The sequence below is a fragment of the Giraffa tippelskirchi genome, chromosome 3 (genome assembly GCF_054371585.1).
Source record: "Giraffa tippelskirchi isolate mGirTip1 chromosome 3, T2T-mGirTip1v1.2.pri, whole genome shotgun sequence".
NCBI lineage: Eukaryota > Metazoa > Chordata > Mammalia > Artiodactyla > Giraffidae > Giraffa > Giraffa tippelskirchi.
This window is the reverse complement of record NC_137277.1, coordinates 7,348,600-7,368,800: the sequence shown is the minus strand read 5'-3', so window position 1 is coordinate 7,368,800 and position 20,201 is coordinate 7,348,600. Positions and strand designations below refer to the sequence as shown.

Sequence of the window (20,201 nt, the reverse complement as noted above, 5' to 3'; positions counted from 1 at the left end):
GTGCGGCCACATCACAGCCATTCCCGGAGGAAACATTGTGTCCTGGGGGTGCTGGTGAATGCTTAACACCAGCTGGGAGGTGGGAGGGGCAGACCCGTAACCCGCGGCATCTGCCCCTTTGTCTGGTGTAAATTCTCCCGTCATGGCCCATCAATTTCAAGCTTCCAGTGTGCAGTCACGAGCTCAGGGCTGGGAAGACATGCGCACGCGGCTCTCCTCCTGCGGGCTCTGCCCCTGAGACGCCCCTCAGGGCGCTGAGGGCGCAGAGCTGCTCAGTGCCACCCTTCCACCTCAGGGCCCGCTCCCCAGGGTCCACCAGCAGCTCAGGGTTCCCTGGACCACGGACTCAGCATTCAAGACTGCTTTGTACGGGAATGACCTGCTGGTGATGAGCTCAGGGCCCTTCAGCGGTAACCCGTCAGCCCTCACTCGGTCCCCTTCACGCCTGGAGCCAAGAGGCCCGATTCTCAAGTGAGGACCCACAGCTCCCACGGGACAATTCCCCTGGCCATGTGCCCCTGCCCACCCAAGCTTCTCTCTCCCTCCATTCCCCTCCCTGCTGCCTCCGGCCACCCTGGCAACTGCAGAGTCGTGCTCTGGATCACCCAGACAATGCGCTGCTTGTTCTAAGATTCTGTCTGTGCTTTTTAAGACGTTTGCTCATGAAAAGGACTATACAATGAACAAACAGCAGGCGGAGCAGGGTGGGGCAGGATGAAGGCAAAGAATGAACAACCCAGCACCACTAACACCCAGCAAGTACTCACTGGGTATCCGACATGTGCCGGCCCGGGCGGGCCTCTCTTAGCCCTGGGTGGCCGCCTGGACTGCCGGGGGATGGCCAGGTGAGCCTTTCCCTTCCCTCCCGGGGCTGGATTAATATTTTCTTAGCAGATAAGGTGCTTTGATTTCTGCTTTGAGCTTCACTTCTTCTCAGCTGCTGCCAAATGAGCCTGCACACACCGAGGCTGAAGCTGGAGCTCAGGGACCATCTCCTAACAAGGCTATACGTGCCGATTCTCACTGTTGGTGGAGTCTCCCTGGATGTGCCCCAGGAACAGGGCATAGGTATATCACCCTGCTGTGGACCGAGACACCAGTGCAGTCTGGGAGCACGTTCCACCATGGGACCGTGTGCTTCTCTTTGCTCAGCCCCTTCCATCTCCTGCCTCCTGAAGCAAGGGTGACACCCTGATCTCATTCCAACTTCCTCCTTCCTCCCAGCCCTGGGAGAGGCAGGAGTTCTAGGCCTGAGGCTCGAGCAGGCTACAGAGGCTGGCTGAGAGTGGAATTACCTGAGCTGTGCTGGTTCTCGAGTTTCATCAGCAACAGCACCAAAAGCCAGGAGGGCCAGGGCAGGCTCTGGGTGCACAGCGAGGGGTGATGGATCCCTGGGGGGGGGAGTGTGTGTGTGTGTGTGTGTGTGTGTTTGTGCACGTGACAGAGAGACAAAGAGTGCCCTTTGGCATTTGCCAGGAAAGCCTTTTGGAAAAACAGGGTGTGACGCTGTTGCCATTAGCAACCCAACCACCCAAGTGGTACACAGTGTGACAGGGAGGGGGAGAGGTCGTCCCAAGCTCGTGGGCTAGAACCGGGCTGGGAACAAGAGAGTTCCTCTCAGGCCCAACGGCAAATGAAGCGACACATTCAGGAAATGCGGTAAAAGTTTCTCTTGCAGATTTCAGGAGCAATCTTCCTGTGACTCTCCTAAGTCCCAGGATGCATCTAAAACAGAAGACATCAGACCCACACATAGGGCTGCTGGAGCCGCCACAGAGCCTCAAATCAATCTCCCTGGAAACACATCGTGACGTGCATCCAGGCTCTCGGGGGCAGCCCAGGTCTGTGGCTGCTCCGGGTCTGCTGGGGTGTTCTCAGGGTCTGAGAAGCCTGCCGTTGGCGTGATTCACCCCGGGTGCGTGCCCCCCTCACAAAGCAGCGCAGGTATCCACAGCTGCCAGGCCCGGATCTGCACAGGAGTGGCTCGTCAGCGGGGCGTGTGTAATGGCGGGAGTGAAGGCACACCTGGCGGGTGCTGTGGGGCTGGAAGCAGGAGGCAGGGGAGAGTCTCTGCCTCACCAGAGACATGGAGAACCCACGTGGATTACCACCCTGGGGCCACTGCTCCAGGACTGCCCGCGGGGCACCTGGAGGGGAGGACAGGGTGCCTGCTCACCTCTGTCAAGCAGCTACAGCGCTAGGGAGCCCTTAGCCAGCTTCTCTGCTCTCCTTTGCTCCAATAAACCTGGGTCTGTCTATACAAGTGAAAATGCTGTCCACACCAGCAAAGCAACCCGAGTCCTCCATCCAGACGCGTGGATGGAGGGGGCTGAGCCCAGGCAAAGAGGGGACAGCCAGGGCGCCATGAGCGGAAGCCACTCTGCAGGTTGTCCACCACCTCCTCAGTGAGAAAAGGGGAGAGGAATCCAAACCAGGAGGCTTCAAGTTTCACCCGTGTTCTTTACGGGGGAATGGGTTCAAGAAACTGTGGTGTAACCCCACAATGAAATAATATTACCAATTAAAAAAAAACAACAAACAACTATGGATATGCTCAAAAACACGGAAGGGTCTCAAGAACATTATGGGAAATGAAGAAGCCAGACAAAACAAACAAACAATGAGTCCATTTGTATCAACTGTTCTTGGGCAGGGGCAGTTTTGCCCCCAGGTTGGCATTTGGCAATGTCTAGAATCATTTCTTGTTGTCATATTTGGCAGGGAGAAGAGGCTGCTATTGGCCTCTAGTGCGTGGAGACCAAGGATGCTGCTAAAACACGGTACAACGCACAGGCCAGGCCGCCACAACAAAGAATTATCCAGCCCAAAATGCCAGCAGTGCTGAGGCCAACAAATAAATCAATTTATGCTGCTGCTGCTGCTGCTGCTAAGTCGCTTCAGTCGTGTCCGACTCTGTGCGACCCCATAGACGGCAGCCCACCAGGCTCCGCCATCCCTGGGATTCTCCAGGCAAGAATACTGGAGTGGGTTGCCATTTCCTTCTCCAGTGCATGAACAGGAAAAGTGAAGTGAAGTCGCTCAGTCATGTCTGACTCTTAGCGACCCCATGGACTACAGCCTACCAGGCTCCTCCGTCCATGGGATTTTCCAAATCAATTTATGAGAAACTCTAAAAAGACAAAACTATAGTGAAGAAAAGAGAGCGCCGCCTGCCTGAGGCCAGAGGAGGAAACATGTGCGAGGGGACGGACACTGGGAACACTCTACAGTCACAGGGACGTCCTATGTCAGGACCGCGGCGGGGTTCCACTCTATGTAAGTTGCACCTCACAAAGCTGCTTTCAAGTGACAAAGAGAGGAAAAGTCAAAGCTGTTTGTGGACGAGTTTGGGGCCGAGATGGCTGAAGCCCACACACACTCCTGCCAAGCGAGCGCCGCTAGCAGGAGCGGAGTGCTGCCTGGCTGCGTTTCTGGGGGCGGGTTGGGGTGGGGGGCTCTGCCTCCACCATCCTGCAGTGAACAGCAGGGACAGGCGGCGAGGAGGACAAGGCTGCAGTCCAGGGCTGGCCCCAGGGACTGACTGCTCCGGGAAGGCCACAGGCTTCCCGTGGGGCTGTGCTCTGTTCCCTCTGTCCGTGAAGCTAACTGCGCTGCCCCTACGGCGCCATTTTCCAAAGATCAGGCCTTTGGTTTTAGGAAAAATTGGGTTTGTTTTTTTTAATAGGAGAGGAAAGACTCATACCCCATTCATCAGAAAACCCGGGGCTGAAGGGCAGAATCCTGCTGAGCATCTGGGCTGCTCCACGTGGTCAGGGTCTTACCCAGTCCTTCCCTCTGGAGACAAACATAACGAATGACGTTCCTGATAACCAGAATGGGTCCCCACCTGCCGTCCCCGGTGAAGGCATTCTGTCCAGAAAAAGGACAGGTTGGAGGGGCTGCTGGATACAGAATTTCCAGCCTGGGGCTCCCCCGAGCAGGGGGAGTGAGCCGCAAAGGTGCCATTTGGGAGAGGGGAGCAGGAACCCTGCTTTGTGAGGATTAATGGAGCTCGTGGGAAGAGACAGGCAGTCTTGCCACGGAGGGGGAGGGCCAACCCCCCCCATTGTGAGGCTGGGCCAGGCCTCGGGGGAGCCTTTGCCGGACAAAGTCCATGGCAGAAATGAAAGCAGTTGAGAGACCTTCTGAAAGGCTGAAGAGGCTGGGCTGACACGGGGCTGCGATGACACGTGGGCCGTGTTCCAGAACCGTAACTGCCCTGGCCAGTTACACAAAGGGCCCCAGGCTCCAGGGATGGGAGGCATGCTCCCTCCCGGGGACAGAGCAGCATGCCAGCAGAGGCCACATGTTTGCGCCCTGAGCCCGTGAATACGCCAGCGGAGAGGCTCAGGGGGTCCAAGGCCGGAGGACAGGCGCAGAGCACAAGGAGAACAAGTTCCCAGCTGGAGGGGGCCCTGAGTCCCTCTTGACAACACTGGCAACTGACCAAAGCTCCATGAAATGCACCATAAATACAGTTTTCAAAGAACTGTTCCCTGGGTGTCTCACCCAGATGTCTTAGGAAATGCCAAAGGCCCTGAGAGTCACAGTCCGCAGATGGGCTCGCAGCTGAGCTGCTCCCTCGGCTGGAGCAGAGAGAAGCCGCCTGAGTGGCTGGAAGCCAGCTGGCTCTGGGTGAGGCTCAGAGACCTGCCCCTGGCACCCTCCACCCCAGGGTACTCACCAACTAATTCCTGGGGATCTCGCTTTTCTACTTCCGGGTTATCCTGCAAGAGAAAAAGAGAAACACAAGGAGTAAGTGTGGGGCTCCCGACCCAGAGTCACTCTTGTTACTGATAACACTCAGGATTTTTAAGGAAGGAGAAAAGGTGGAAGCATTGCAAGGAACCCAGAGAGCAAGGCGACACTTTGGGGGTCCTGAGACCCCTGAACCTCCGAATATCCCTTCTTCCTTCATCAGAGCAGCCGGGATGCTCCAGCCATCTGCTTCAGTCTCTCCTCCACGGCCTCCAGCAGTGACCAGCACCCCCAACGCCAAGGAGAGCGACCAGCAGCCAGCCATTCATCACCTGCAAATCTGGACCCTGCCCACTGCGCCCCTGGGCCTGGCCAGCCGCCCCAGAACACAGCACCTCCGCCCGGCGCTCAGGAAACAAGAGGTGGCTAGAGAATCTCAAGACCAAAACGCAAGAGGCTGTCTCCTCCCAAGAGATTTTTCTCACTTTCAGCTTCAGCAAAAAAGGGAGGCTTTACCACAAGGGGGTAGTTCATGGAACTGGGGGCAGGCAGGCAGCAGGCCGTCAGTGAGTCACACACCGCCCTCAGGACAGCTCAGCTCGAGGCAGCTTGGCTCTGTCTCCCAGCTCACCTGCTGGTTCTCTTTACATTGGCTCAGTCTCTCCAAAGAAAGCTCTCTCTGACCCTTCATGCAAGCCTGTGCCCCCAGCACCCACTTCCACACCGTGTCCTTTGTTCTGGAGGTATACAGAGCCCTAGGGGCAAAGGTTTCTCATCAGACCACTCTGCATCTCAATGCTCAAAGTAAAGGCTTCCCTGCTGATCCAGTGGTTACAATGCACGCCGCATGGGTTCAATCCCTGGTTGGGGAACTAAGACTCCCAGGTGCTGTGTGTTGTAGTCAAGAAAATCCAGTTCTGGCCACGGTCACATGGCTGGGCACCTACTTTCCTTGCTTCTGCTGCCCCAAATGCACAATGGTAAAAACATACCTGTTTTCCCCATTTCTGGAGAAACCGAGCCCCTCAACACAGGTCGGGTCTCAGGTGCCACGACATGGGAATGATCACAGTGGCAGAAGCTGTGCTCACGAGGCTGGATCTAGTGTCCCCTCCCTTTGGTCAGTGAGGGAGGAGATAAGACAGTGACAATCGTGGACCCGATGGGCACGCGGAGGCAGCCGGGCAGCACTGTGTATGCCACTCACGCGATGCGAACTCACACCAAGGTGACGTCTCAGAAGGCAGGCACAGGGAGGCCACCAACCCCCCACCTCCCAGGCTCTGTTCTAAGACCAGAATAGCAGTTCTTAGCCCTCTTCTCCAAAAAGTCCCTGCGACAGGCCAAAACCCCCTCATTCTTTGGAACACTGCAGCTATTCATTCGACCTGGACGGGCATAACATCCAGGCCAGGCTGCTTAGCAACCATCACCCCCAGCCACCCACCCCCTGCCAATCAGGTGGGCAAAGCAGAGGCACCCCTGGAGGGCAGCCGCGCCAAATTCAGGTTGGTCATCAATCAGCTGCTCCACAGAGAGCGGGTCTCGGGTCTCGGGTCTCGGGTCTCGGCAGGCCCCACAACGATCCCTTTGTAACTGTGACCCTGGGGAAATCCATGCTAAAGAGTGTGGCACATTGGGCTGTAAAAGGTCCTTAATTCTCCCTCCAGGGGACAGCTGTCCAGGTGCTCACTGTGGGAAAACATCACTTGGGCACATCCTACCTCCCCTCTGGGGCCACCTGGCTGGTCCCACAGGCCTGATGCATTAACTCTTCAAAGGCCTCCTAGGGCTCTTTCCTGAAGTGTGCCCTGGGCCCTTTAGAGGCCAAATGCAGAGCAGCGAGGAAGGAGGCAAGACAGCCACGTGGGAATTCTGTCTGCTCCGGGGCACAGGAATCTAGTCACCAAACAAGCAAGGAGTCTCTTCCAAGGGAAAGGACCTGTTCACACCACAAGCTCCCGCTAAGATTAAAAGGTGTGAGGCTCCCGGGCCTGCCTGTGCCCGGCAATGGGAGGCGGTGCAGGTGGGCAGAGGCGGGGATTCCTGTGTTTCACAAGGGCCTGGGCTGGCTTAGCTGGGGAGAAAAAGATGATGGGGCAAAATCACAAACAGGAAGTCTTTTTTCTACTACTTTCAGGCTTTCCTTTTTTGGCCTGGCGCCTCATTTTCCCCCAGATTTATCTTTCTATACATGCTCCCCTCCCCAAATTAACCTGGTAGTTGGTTTCAATATGCCAACTAGTCTCTGCTTTTCTACTCTCACAGCGTGCACCTCAAGTCCCGTGAAACTATGGCCTCTTATTCAATTCCAAACCAGCACCCCCAGAAAGAAGTTCCGCACCCTCACCCCTTTCCAGTTGGAATCCAGCTCCACACTATCTGCAAGCAAAGACTCTCCTGCCTTGAGAGAACTTTAAAAGCCAAACACCTGACTGAGCGTCCGTAGGCTGGGAGCCACAAACCACGGCGAGGCTTTGGAATCTGGGCTTGTCCAGATCCCCCACTTGCGTCACAGTTGCCTGTGTGATTCCTAAGGCCCCGGAGAATCAAACAATGGGACTCTGTGCCTCCTGGTGGCCACACCTTGTTACGCTTAGCAGGGAATTCCTCTGTCCTCTGACGTGGACAAGTGGGTTGTGGGTCTGTTGAGCTCCTGGGCGTGTGGTGTGGTACCAAGGTGCCCCTGAAGAAGAAAGCCGACGACCCAAGTGCTTCCAGATCCGAAAGGAGCCTGACACACCGCTGCCCCAATGTGAGCCTGAGAAGGGCTGGACTACACCCCACAAGGACCTGGAGCCACGGCAACACATGTTCTCAGAATGGAGTTGGCTGCAGGACATTAGGGGAAGCTGAAGAAAGCCCAGCAAGGAAGGAGAGTCAGGGCGTCCAGTGAGACCACTGAGCACAGGCGTCAAATACCCCAGAGATGCTTCTTAGAACCACTTATGCTCAACTGTCCATCGAGGCAACTTTCATCCAATGACAGCTGCTTTGGGGGACAGGATGGGGCTCCACGTTCAATACAAAGACCCAGAGGGACAGTCATGCCTCAGATACCAGGAATTCAGCACAAAAATGAAAGAAGTGCCCAGGATAGTTATCTTGGAAGCCAGCCATGGTGTTGGAAAAAACAACTGATGAAGTATTTAAAAGGGCTATCTCCTTAGGAGATTGAAGGAAGGTTCCCACAGTAAACTGCCAGCAGTTCAAGAAACCGGTTTGACAAAACCTGTTGAGAGAGACTCGGTATATCCTTAAAGAGGCAGGAGGGGAGCAGGAGAGGACACAAGCAAAAGCAACAAGAACCCAGTGTTCCTTTCCTTCCCCCAAAGCCAGGTTTCAGAAGGCTCACAGGACACCTGCCTTGACTTGTACGAATCCACCCTCCCTGGCCTCCAGGTGGGTATTCAGTTGGCCACAGAAATGAACTCAGCCTGGAGATCCAGTTATCAGACAGATGACTGTCTGCATCAGCCGGGAGGCATGACTCCCGGAGACCTGGACAGACCTGGACGTGACAGCACACGCCCCTGCAGACACAGCGGCAGGGCGCTTTTCACCCAGTTCCTTAGGAAGGTGGAGACAGGGCGTCTCGCCTGGGACAGCATCGCACATAGCAGTTCCCAGGGGGAAAGACCAGGCAAATCTGGTTTCTGCTCTCCAATTCAAGTCCTGGTAAGACACAGGGAAAACAGAGCAAAACAAAATCCGTATCGTCCCATGAAGCCAAGTGAGAAAGGTGGAAGGAGAACCCTGAGGCCTCTTCTTCAGACCGTCTGCAACCCCTACTCTCCCAGGGCTTAAGTCCCTCCAACCAGGGTGTGAAGCAGCTGCCTGGGCTGGGGCCGTCCCTGGAGGGCTGTGATCTGAACCTAACAATTTTGTTTTTGTAGTTAATCGTGTCTGAGACTTGGAAAAATCTAACAGCCCTGTGGCAGGGGCCACATTTTTAGGAATTACGGAATCCAAGATGTGGTTCCCCCTGCAGAGAATATAAAAGTCAGGACACCAGCAAAACCATGACCAGAGCAGAAGAAGGAAGTGAAAACAATATGGCTCCATGACGCGGGACAAGCTGCCACGCGAGCTGGAGGGTTTATTCAGCGGAGGAGCGGCAGCTCCTGGTGAGGAGGATGGAGGCTTGTTTACAGCTGACACTTCATCAACCCTTCCGAGAGCCAGCCCACAAAGTGCACTGAAGCTCTGGGGTCCAGCTTGAGACAAGGCAAGTTGGCAGCTGGATTCCACCAAATCCAAACTGCCTTTTCTCCCCACGTTCAGGAGCGCTAGGCACAGAGAAAACCCTCTGGACAGAGGGCAAAGGACAGCCACTCCCCGCTCCAGGGAAAAGAATGTTACAGACTAGGTTTTCTGGCCGATGATGCAATGCTGCATCGTAAAAGTAGGGGGCAGCTGGGGAGGCAGATCAGAGAAACAAAGCCTCCCAAATCTTCTGTCCTCTCAGACCTGGGGCTGCCCGAGCAGTTACAAAGCCCTGGTGACATCTCACTCCATGAGCAGAGATCCCACTTAAAAAGAAGCCTCACTGTGGCCTGAGGCCCTGGGCACTCTCTGCTGGCCATGTCATCCTTCTCCCCTTCACCAGAGTCCTGGCAAGGCAGCTCCCTGGATCATCCCCTCCCCTCTCCAGCCTAGGAAGCCCCATTTAGACTTCAGACCTCTGCTCAATGAAGCAGCCCTCCACCCCACCCCCATCTGGCCAACAAGAGGACACCTGCCCTGTTCTGTGCACTCACTGTCTTGTTTGCCATTGTGTTCCCAGCACCTGCAACAGTCAGTGCCCTGCCCACAACAGGTGCTCAAACACTGATCTCACACACACACACCCTCCCCTCCTCCCCACTGCCACCCACGCCTAACCGGCCAGTGGTCAGTTTTTCTTCAGTCCAGTTTAGGGTTTCAAAGCAAACATCACCCCCAGACTCCAAACCTGTTAAAGTCCACGGGTAGTTTCAATGTGTGGACTCAACATCAGAAAGCAAGGTGGCAGAGGAGCTAAAGGAGCAGAATTGCAATAAAGGTTGATACGGGGCAGGCAGGAAGGTGTATGTGTGTGTGTGTGGGGCACCAATACTGAATTTAAAACACCTAAGTCTACCTGGTTGTTCCTGATCTGAAGACAAAATAAAAAGAATTATTGTAAAGTTAATTCATTTATTTATTCCACAAATAACTTACCAAGCATTTATTATGTACCACAGGCAATGGGCCAAACACTACGCATGTGATCTGAACAAAACTCAGTCTTGGGGAATAATGTTAGGTATCACACTAAGCACTTCAGTGAAAGATCTCATTTAGCTCTCACGACAGCCTCGTGAACTTGTGGGCAGACAATCCTGTTGTTTCAGGAGCCAAGGAAGCCCCAAGAAGGCCGCCTGAAGGCTTCAAGCTGATGGACAAACGAGGTTTTCCGTGACACACGTGACTCACTTCAGGATGCCCAGAAAGCAGCCATTCCAAATGGCTCCAAGCTCCAGAATAAAATCATTGTGGTTTGACAGACAGGGTCGGGGGCACAGACTGAGAGGCAGTAACCCCAAGACTCAGCGGAAGTCACTGAACCCAGCGCCGCGTGGGGGCAGCCCCCTGATGCACAGACCCCCGGCAGGGGCTGCTTTACCTAACACCCAGGAGAGCCCAGGAGAAAGCCCGTCACCAGCACGTTTCCTTCGGTTGTATCCTGCTGCTCAGGATTGGGCCACTGCCACGGCAGGCTGCCTGTCTGCAGATGGAAACACTCAACTTATCAGAAAAATGGGCGGAAGCTGGTGGGGCCATTTCGGATTCAATGGACTTGCCTTCACTTCCAGCTCATTGCTGGGAAGGCTCAGCTCCACAAGCAGAGAGGTTTCTACAGGAAAGGTTTAAACAGGCGTCTGCCAAGACAAACTAAGCCAGCTCTAGGGCTGGCCTTGGAGATGGAAGCAAAGGCAGGGAGGGGGAGAGGAACAGTCTCTCTCAAATCCTGGCTTCAGTAATGCCCCCATGGCTCCGCATGGCACTCATGCCCTGTCACGTGGAACCAACCAGACTTCATGTGAAGGCAAGCTCTGGCTGGAGCCACCTCCCAAGGGGAGACTATGCCAACTGTTTGAAACATAACCACAGATCTGATTCAAGACACCTGAAGATGCGGAGGGGGGATTCTTTACCACTGAACTACCTGGGAAGCCCAATGATAATACAAATGAGTAAAATCCTGTCAAACCCAGGAATCCTACAGTAGCATCTCAAGGGACGTGGACTGAAGCAAGGAACAGAGGTGAGAAGTGCTGGATCCCTAAGGACAGGCAGCTTTCCTTCTACAACATAAATTTCAAAAAGCTAAGTCCTCACTGGGGAAGGAGGCACCCAGCCACACCTTGGTTAGAAATCCGCGGCATGTGGCCCCGAAGGGAAGGAAGTCTGCTGGGGCCTGCACGGCTGATGGGCGGGTGGACCGGGCATGCAGCGGCTCCTTCCTGGATGCAGAACCGCGCAGGGGTGGGGTGGGGCTCCTGGGAGTCTCCGCTTCAGCTGAGCAGGGCGAGTGCAGTCAAGAAGGCCCTGCTGGCAGCTGCGGGGCTGCCAGGGTGGGGGGTGAGAGGGACAGTAACAGTCCTTCTTCCCTTTGCAGGAGGTCACAAGTCCCAGCAACCGCAACGTTTCTCCCAGAGGTGTTTCGGCTACACATGTAGCCAAGCTGCCTTGGGAAGGCGGCGAGACAAAGGACCTACCTTGGATTTCTTTCAATCTGGACAAGACAGCTATTTGCACAGCCTGCCCTGACTCTGTCCTTCCGTCTGGTGCTCAGATCAGATCATCACCCAGATGGACTCGCAGACCCTAGCCTGGGGTGGGGGGTTCTCCCTGGCGTGGGAATTCTGTCACTTACTCTGCAAGGACCACCTCCGCCTTGTTCAAGACCAGCCCAAAAGAAGGCCAAGCGGCCACTCACTGTGGTGAGAACAAGGCAATGTTGATGGTAAATAGGCCTGGGCATTTTCAACAGTTCAAAGGCCAAATTACAACAGCCAGAAGACAAGGCTGGATGGCTCACAAGCCAGGAATGGCCAAGGGCCATTTCCTTCTCTGCGCTTAGGTGAGTCATCTTTTTTTCCCCCCCTAATCAGTACTCAAAGGATCATGGGTCTGGAAGGCAGAACAGCGGGGCAGGCAGGAAATGAAAACCAGGACGGAGGAACCAAGCATACATTCTCCTCCTCACACCCTGGACAGAACTCACTAAAAGCTAACCTACATCAATCAAGTTTCATAATACCCCCTTGAGGCAGACTATTATTTCCGTTTCACAGAGGAGCAAACTGAGGCAAAATACAATGAAGCAGTTTCTTGCCCATAAATGTCAATGTTGGAATTCAAACTCCAGCCTGACTAGAAGCCTAGAAATACCATTTCCCAACTTCTTGCCTCCTCCCTTGAGACTAGGAGGCTGTCAATAGCCACAATTTCTATGAAACCCTTGGTTCAACCATTGGAGAAAGTGAAAGTGTTAGTTGCTCAGTTATGTCTGACTATTTGTGACCCCATGAACTATACAGCCAGGATCCTCCGTCGATGGAATTCTCCAGGCAAGAATACTGGAGTGGGTAGCCATTTTCTTCTCCAGGGGATCTTCCTGACCCAGGATTGAACTTGGGTCTCCTCCTGCATTGCAGGCAAGATTCTTTACTGTCTGAGCCACCCAACATTAAAGAGCCAGGAGGTGAAATTCCTCTCCAGGAATGACTCCACAGCAGGTCACAGGCAGGCAGGTGTTACACCCTCCACTTAAGGAGAAGACGGCCAGATCTATTATCTTTTAACTATAATGATCCGGGGAAACAGCTCAAGAATTCACGGTGCCCCAGTGAGTTATGTCTGAGTTTATGTGAACGGAAGGGCAGGTCCTGAGGACTTAATCGCCTACACACTGGGTGCTGCCACCCTGTCCCTAGCCTAGAGATTTCCTGGGGGCTTACAGAAGAAACGCTATTAAATTCCAAATCCTGCTGAGCCAGCCTCCCTTACTGGGTGAACAATCCTGTGGACTTCCAATGAGAACTTACATTTTAAAGAATATTTAAGAAAGAATTATTTCTTGTGACTTGTGTGATGAGCAACGGCACACTTCCTGTCCATCAGGGGCTCTCATTGGAAAGAAATTGCCTATATAAAACTAGTCAACAACAACTACAAAAATACTTTCATATTTTGCTATTCTGATGTGCCATTTCTGGATTTTATCTTAGCTGAATATATGAGAAGGACTAAGGGAACTGGTGTGAAAAAAATGTGTTGCTACTGACTGGCATTACTACTAGAACAAAAGTTGGTGAATCTCAACCTTTTCTTCATCATTCTCCATTTGTTGAAGGTATTTAGAAAATTATAAAAACAATCTTTCCTAAAGCAGTTTTATTGAGATATAAAACCCACCCTGTCATTCTCAAGTGTTAATTTTTCATTTATGTCAATGCTATTATATAATTAGGTTTCCCAGGTGGCTCAGAGGTAAAAAATCCACCTGCCAATGCAGAAGATGCAGGTTCGATCCCTGGGTTGGGAAGATTTCCTGGAGAAGGAAATGGCAACCCACTCCAGTATTCTTGCCTGAGAAATCCCATGGACAGAGGAGCCTGGTGGACTACAGTCCACGGGGTCTCAAGAGTCAGACTAAAATAACATTATAGAATTACCCAGACTGTTGCAACACTGAAGATGAACAAAACTGGGTACAAAATAGTTACCCTATTACACAGGCAAACCTAAAAAGATGGAAGAATGAAAATGGCTACAGTCAGGATCACGGTATTAGGTGATTTTTTTTCTTTCATTAAATATTCAATCTTGCTATTATGACAGTCTGACAACAAAATATGCACAATATAAAAACAAAACCCTGACAAGATAACCACTAGAAAAAGTGCCATATGACCCTTTCCATGTCAAAGACCTTTAAGAAGCCCACATTTAAACTCTTAACAAGATAACCTTTGCTGTGCCACCTGAAAAGGAATTCTCAGTAGAACAATCCACAAGGGAGGCTTCCCCAGAAGCTCACCAAGCAAAGCCACACAATGACCCATCTCCGCTGGCTGCAAAGGGCCTCTGGTTCCTCTGCCACCCCCACAACCAGCCTCTGGGGTATCTTTCAGGATGACTAGAACCCTATGCTGCTTGTTTGTGAGAAGTCTGGCATCTCCCTTTCTGATTCCAGAGCCCTGGAGGTACAGCCAACAGACCCAAAGCCCAGGGAGGAAAGCATTTTGCTGTGCACGGATCCTGCGGAAGCTGGCGCCTCTTCCCTTGCGTGGTCACTAAGAGAATGCTGGCAGGCTCCTGAAGTTCTTCCTAGAATGGGTAGTCAACAACAAACTCCTGGGAAACAAGCTCTGTGGGCTGCTTTCAGTCTCCAGGCCTTTGATTCTGACATTTTCAAAGATCATTAATAATGACGGGTTGCAGAGAAGCGGCTGGAGAGGACAGGAAGAGTGCGGATTACTGAGTTAGTTTTGCCCTAGGCAAATCCTTCGTCTCAATTCCGAGTCAGTTAGTAACACTTGGGGACCAGGACGCTGGTCCTTCTTGAGGGAGTTCAGGTGTGTACATGTAGCCACACTGAAGGCAGAAGCCCACTCACTCCGCTGAGCCAGGCCTCCACCAAGACACACTGCTCTGAAACTAAGAGTATCCACCAACGCAGTGGTGCCAAACTGCCCATCAAGGCACCCCAGGAAGTGGCCATGCAATTTACAAATTTCAAGGGAAACAGCAATTACTCGACATCTTGTCTGATACCACACTAATTTATGGGTTATTTTTTCCACGTGGCTACACTAAATTGTGGGGCTTTCCAGGTGGCTCCGTGGTAAAGAACCCACCTGCCAGTGCAGAAGCAGGTTCAATCCCTGGGTTGGGAAGATTCCCTAGAGACGGAAACAGCAACCCACTCCAGTATCCTTGCCTGGGAAATCCCAGGGACAGAGGAGCCTGGCAGGCTACAGTCATGAGTTAGCAGCCAAAGAGTAACACACTAAATTGTGAGGACACTGATGCTGATTTGAGAACACTACTTACTGAACAGAACTGTTAGGTTATTTCTTTTGGCCTAGGAGTTCTGCGAAAAATTCCTGTGACACCAAGGGTGCTGTGAACTGAGAAACTATAGTAACTTCTGACCTCCAGGACGGGGACACAGAATCAGACAGCCGAGCACTGCTCAAAACTCCATCTTAGGCTGAGAAAGAACATGCCCCTACACGTTCTCCCCTATCACTGCCACCACTGCCTGATAGAGAGGTTATCACAGCCCTGACTTCAGACGTGCCCAGCATGGTTGAAGCTTGCCTGTTGGCTTACAACTGGAGGGAAGCCACACCAGCGCTCAACCCAGGTCTTCCGACTCCAAACCCACTAGACCGACTCCGGGTTGTGAATTCCTCATTTTGGCGCTACTTTTGGGGTTTGAAGGGTTTTTGAAATGCTTTCGCTGAACTGGGGTTGTTCATGCCTTTTAAAAAATGCTGAAACAATTTTTTCCCCCACCCAATGTCACCTTCTTGACCCAGAAACACTATTTTGTTTTGACAGATGTTTGCTCCTTGGGCTTCAAGGATTCCTTCCCCGGGTCAAAGCCTGGACCACCATGCCTAATCCCGCAATGGGAGGCTGGGCCTCCCAGTGAGTTGCCCACAGGCTGCTCCAGCTCACCCGTGCCAGCTCATCAGTGCCCGTGTTTGTTTGCAGAGGAAGAGTGTGTCAGGGACAGTAGGTGAGTGGAAATAACTTTATCTACAGAACAGCGGGAATGGGGAAAAAAAATAAACAAGGGGAAAAGTTCCAGGGCAACCGAGGTAAAACAAGGACAAAGGAGGGTGGCGAAAAGGGAAGCTTGTGGGCCAAGGGTGAACAGATGGAGGAAGCACTTGAGCTTCGGGGACCCATCCCCGGGGTGAGGAGCTGGACAGAGGGCTGCCCCGCCCAGTCTGACTTTGTCTGGGACAGCAGCGCCACCTTGTGTTGAGTAACTGGAACATCTGAGTCTGGCTGCTTACTGAGGTGAGGCGGGAACAAGACCTGATGGAACAGAAGCGCCTGGGCATCCTGCTTCCTGTGGGACACGCTGCCACCTCCTCCAAGCTCCTTCTCTCTAGTTTAGGGCCAACTCAGCACCCCAGGGCCCAATCCCTGCCACCCTGGGCTTATGGATCAGGAACACAGGCTCCCTATGTGGGGGTGGGGGCAGTGGGGCCTGGAGTTCTCATTTTTTCCTCGAACTCCCATGGGACTCTGCACTCACAGGTAACCCCAAACATCAGGGTGATAAAAATGAGGGCCGTTTCCAGTCTCTGTATTCTACTTTTGTACTTCCCAAAGTCAACAGATACTAAAGTTGGAAAATACACAACTTTGCTTATCCATGATGCCAAATCGTTTCCAAAGAAGCATCTTGGGGGTTTATTCCAACTCCATCCCTCACATTTCTTTTAGGACACTGGTGACTAGCGGTTTCATAAAAGGCCCAGAAACAGAGTTCACTACCTCCTGAAGCAGCTTGACTCATTTCTGGCCTGAGAAGACGGGCAGTTCTTTGTTCAGCTCAGTGGCTCAGTCGTGTCTGACTCTTTGCGACCCCATGAACTGCAGCACGCCAGGCCTCCCTGTCCATCACTAACTCCCGAAGTTTACTCAAACTCATGTCCATTGAGTCGGTGATGCCATCCAACCATCTCATCCTCTGTTGTCCCCTTCTCATCCCACCTTCAATCTCCCAGGATCAGGGTCTTCAAATGAGTCAGTTCTTCGCATCAGCTTCAGCATCAGTCCTTCCAATGAATATTCAGGACTGATTTCCTTTAGGGTGGACTGGTTGGATCTCCCTGCAGTCCAAGGAACTCTCAAGAGTCTTTTCCAACACCATAGTTCAAAAGCATCAATTCTTCGGCACTCAGCTTTCTTTATGGTCCAACTCTCACATCCATACATGACTACTGGAAAAACCATAGCTTTGACTAGATGAACCTTTGTCAGCAAAGTGATGTCTCTGCTTTTTAATATGCTGTCTAGGTTGGTCCGGAGAAGGCAATGGCACCCCACTCCAGTACTCCAGCCTGGAAAACCCCATGGATGGAGGAGCCTGGTGGGCTGCAGTCCATGGGGTCGCCAGGAGTCGGAGACGACTGAGCGACTTCACTTTCACTTTTCACTTTCATGCATTGGAGAAGGAAATGGCAACGCACTCCAGTGTTCTTGCCTGGAGAATCCCAGGGATGGGGGAGCCTGTTGGGCTGCCGTCTATGGGGTCACGCAGAGTCGGACACAACTGAAGCGACTTAGCAGCTAGGTTGGTCATGACTTTTCTTCTAAGGAGCAAGCATCTTTTAATTTCATGGCTGCAGTCACCATCTGCAGTGATTTTGGAGCCCCAAAAAATAAAGTCTGTCACTGTTTCCCCATCTATTTGCCATGAAGTAATGGGCCAGATGCCATGATCTTAGTTTTCTGAATGTTGAGTTTTAAGCCAACTTTTTCACTCTCTTTCACTTGCATCAAGAGGCTCTTTAGTTCTTCGCTTTCTGCCATAAGGGTGGTGTCATCTGCATATCTGAGGTTACTGATATTTTTCCCGGCAATCTTGATTCCAGCTTGTGCTTCATCCAGTACAGCATTTCTCATGATATACTCTGCATATAAGTTAAATAAGCAGGGTGACAATATACAGTCTTGATGTACTCCTTTCCCAATTTGGAACCAGTCTGCTGTTCCATGTCCAGTTTTTTTTTTTTAGTAAAAGGCGAAAGATTTATTCGATTTGAAGAGAAACCAGAGCATCCATGTCCAGTTTTAACTGTTGCTTCCTGACCTGCATACAGATTTCTCAAAAGGCAGGTCAGGTGGTCTGATATTCCCATCTCTTGAAGAATTTTCCAGAGTTTATGGTGATCCACATAATCAAAAGTTTTGGCATAGTCAATAAAGCAGATGTTTTTCTGGAACTCTTGCTTTTTCAATGATCAAACGGATGTTGGGAATTTGATCTCTGGTTCCTCTGCCTTTTCCAAAACCAGCTTGAACATCTGGAAGTTCACAGTTCACGTATTGTTGAAGCCTGGCTTGGAGAATTTTGATCATTATTTTACTAGTGTGTAAGATGAGTGCAATTATGCAGTAGTTTGAGCATTCTTTGGCACTGCCTTTCTTTGGGATTGGAATGAAAACTGACCTTTTCCAGTCCTGTGGCCACTGCTGAGTTTTCCAAATTTGCTGGCATGTTGAGTGCAGCACTTTCACAGCATCATCTTTTAGGATTTGAAATAGCCCAACTGGAATTCCATCACCTCCACTAGCTTTGTTCGTAGTGATGCTTCCTAAGGCCCACTTGACTTCGTTATGTGAAGGCAAACATCTTCCCTGCAATCCTCTGTGTTCCTTGAGTTCCGCACGGGGCTGCCACTGCCGTGCCCACATCAGACCTTCAAACAGCAGACAGAACTTCCGGTGATATCCTGGTCTTCCCTCTCCCAGCTCCTTAACCTTCTCCACCTGACGTGATTTTAAGTCCTCTCATCCCTGCTCTCCTCAGAGCACACTCTGGTTTAAAATGTGGCTTCCAAAATCCCAAAACAGGCCCAGTGACCCGTGTGGCCGGCCTGGGAAGCGAGCCGAGGGGGCGCTGGTCATCACAACTAACTACTGAAAGCTAAGTATCTGTTACATTTTGTTAGTCCTCATGAAACAAATGAGGCAGATTTGATGATGCAGGTTTATCATCCTTGGGATGCTCTGCTGCCCTCAATGTGGCTCAAGACCCCTGTGAGGCTAGCAGCCAATGGGCATGCAGAGGGCAATGAAAGCAGCTATCAGTTAACTAACATTACCCACCCAAGACTTTTGGTTTTGAAGAACAGTGGTTCTCAAATTTTATCTGTGGACCCCTGGGGGTCTACAGGGTCAAAACTCCTTTGTGTAATACTGAGTAAGACATTTATTTGCCCTTTTCACTGTTACAGGACTTCCCTGGTGGCTCAGATGGTAAAGCGTCTGCCAACAATACAGGAGACCTGGGTTCAATCCCTGGGTCAGGAAGATCTCCTAGAAAAGGAAACGGCAACCCACCCCAGTATTCTTGCCTGGAAAATTCCTTGGATGGAGGAGCCTGGTAGGCTACAGTCCATGGGGTCGCAGAGTCGGACGTGACTGAGCAACTTCACTTTCACTGTTACATTTACAGAAGTAACAATGTAATGTGTTGGCCCTTTAGAATAAATTGAGGCAGTGGCACCAGATTTAGCAGTTAAAAAAAAAAAAGTCAATTTCACTTAAGAATATCCTTGCTGAAGCAGTAAAAATGATTAACCTTGATCCTTGACTTCTCTGAGTTTTTTTTTTTTTTTAACATTTTATGTGACTGGGTTACAAGCTGAACTAGCTGCTTTCTTCATGGAACATCATTTTTGCTTGAAAAAGTAACTGACAAACTACAGTTATTCAGACTTACGTAGTTGGCAGGCATTTTTTTAAAGACTAAATCTATCACTCTCTCATGGTTATTTACTGGCAATAAGATTCAAATTCTCAAGTAAAGACTAGAATCTGAGAAAATACCTACTTTCCACTGTGAGCACAGACCGCTTTCTGATATTTATTGGCTTGTCTGATGAGATCAGTAACGTTGTTAGCAAATAAGCATTTTTTTTGGATACTGTAGAACAAAATGTGTCAACATTTAGGGCACCCACATAATGCAGTGAGCCAACACTGTCCAAATGACCAGTGTCTGATGATGTGATATCAAGTAGGAGAAAAAGAGGCATTTATAGTGGGAGAGACCCAAGGATTTTAACGAAGTAGAGAATGAACAGTTCATTGATAAGGATTCATATTCCTGTTGCAACTAATCTTTAGGAAACTACCATCTGTTGAGTTTTGATGAATCGTCAAAGAAGATCCACCAGGACTTGTAGGGCTACCAAAATACTCTTTTTCCAATGACCTGCCTGCATCAAGCCGTAGTTTCCTCAAATTCTTCAACCAAAACAACATAATGCAACAGACTGAACACAGAACCAGCTATAAGAACCTATTAATAGCTGCCTATTCAACTAGACATTAGACATTAAGGAGACTTGTAAAATGCTAAAACAATACCATTTTTTGTTCTAACTTTTTTTTGGTGATAATTTCTCACAAAAATGTTATGTTAGTATGTAATAGGTATGTTATTTTAAAAATTTTTTTAAAATATTTAAAACATCAAAAGATAAAACCAAATGAACAAAAGTTCTTTGGGATTCTTGCTTTTGACTGTGTAAAGAAATCAAATTTGGGGGTGGGTGGGAGGTTCAAGAGGGAGGGAATATATGTATACTTATAGCTGATCCACACTGTTGTACAGCATAAAGTAACAACACTGTAAAGCAATTATCCTCCAATTAAAAAAAAAACTGTTCTGAAAAGTGCTATGGTAAAAAATTAAAAGCAGATCTGAGCCAACG

The 20,201-nt window shown here is 50.9% G+C and overlaps 1 protein-coding gene across 3 annotated transcripts in view; it reads right to left on the bottom strand.

Moving 5' to 3' along the window:
• The window catches only part of SAP30BP (SAP30 binding protein), a 34,040-nt gene that overhangs the window by 7,823 nt on the left and 6,016 nt on the right, over positions 1-20,201 (bottom strand). For all 3 annotated transcript variants that reach the window (XM_081575322.1, XM_081575324.1, XM_081575325.1), the window contains one exon: positions 4,685-4,727. In XM_081575322.1, the coding sequence (XP_081431448.1) occupies positions 4,685-4,727 (43 nt within the window). The remainder of the gene's footprint in view (positions 1-4,684; positions 4,728-20,201) is intronic.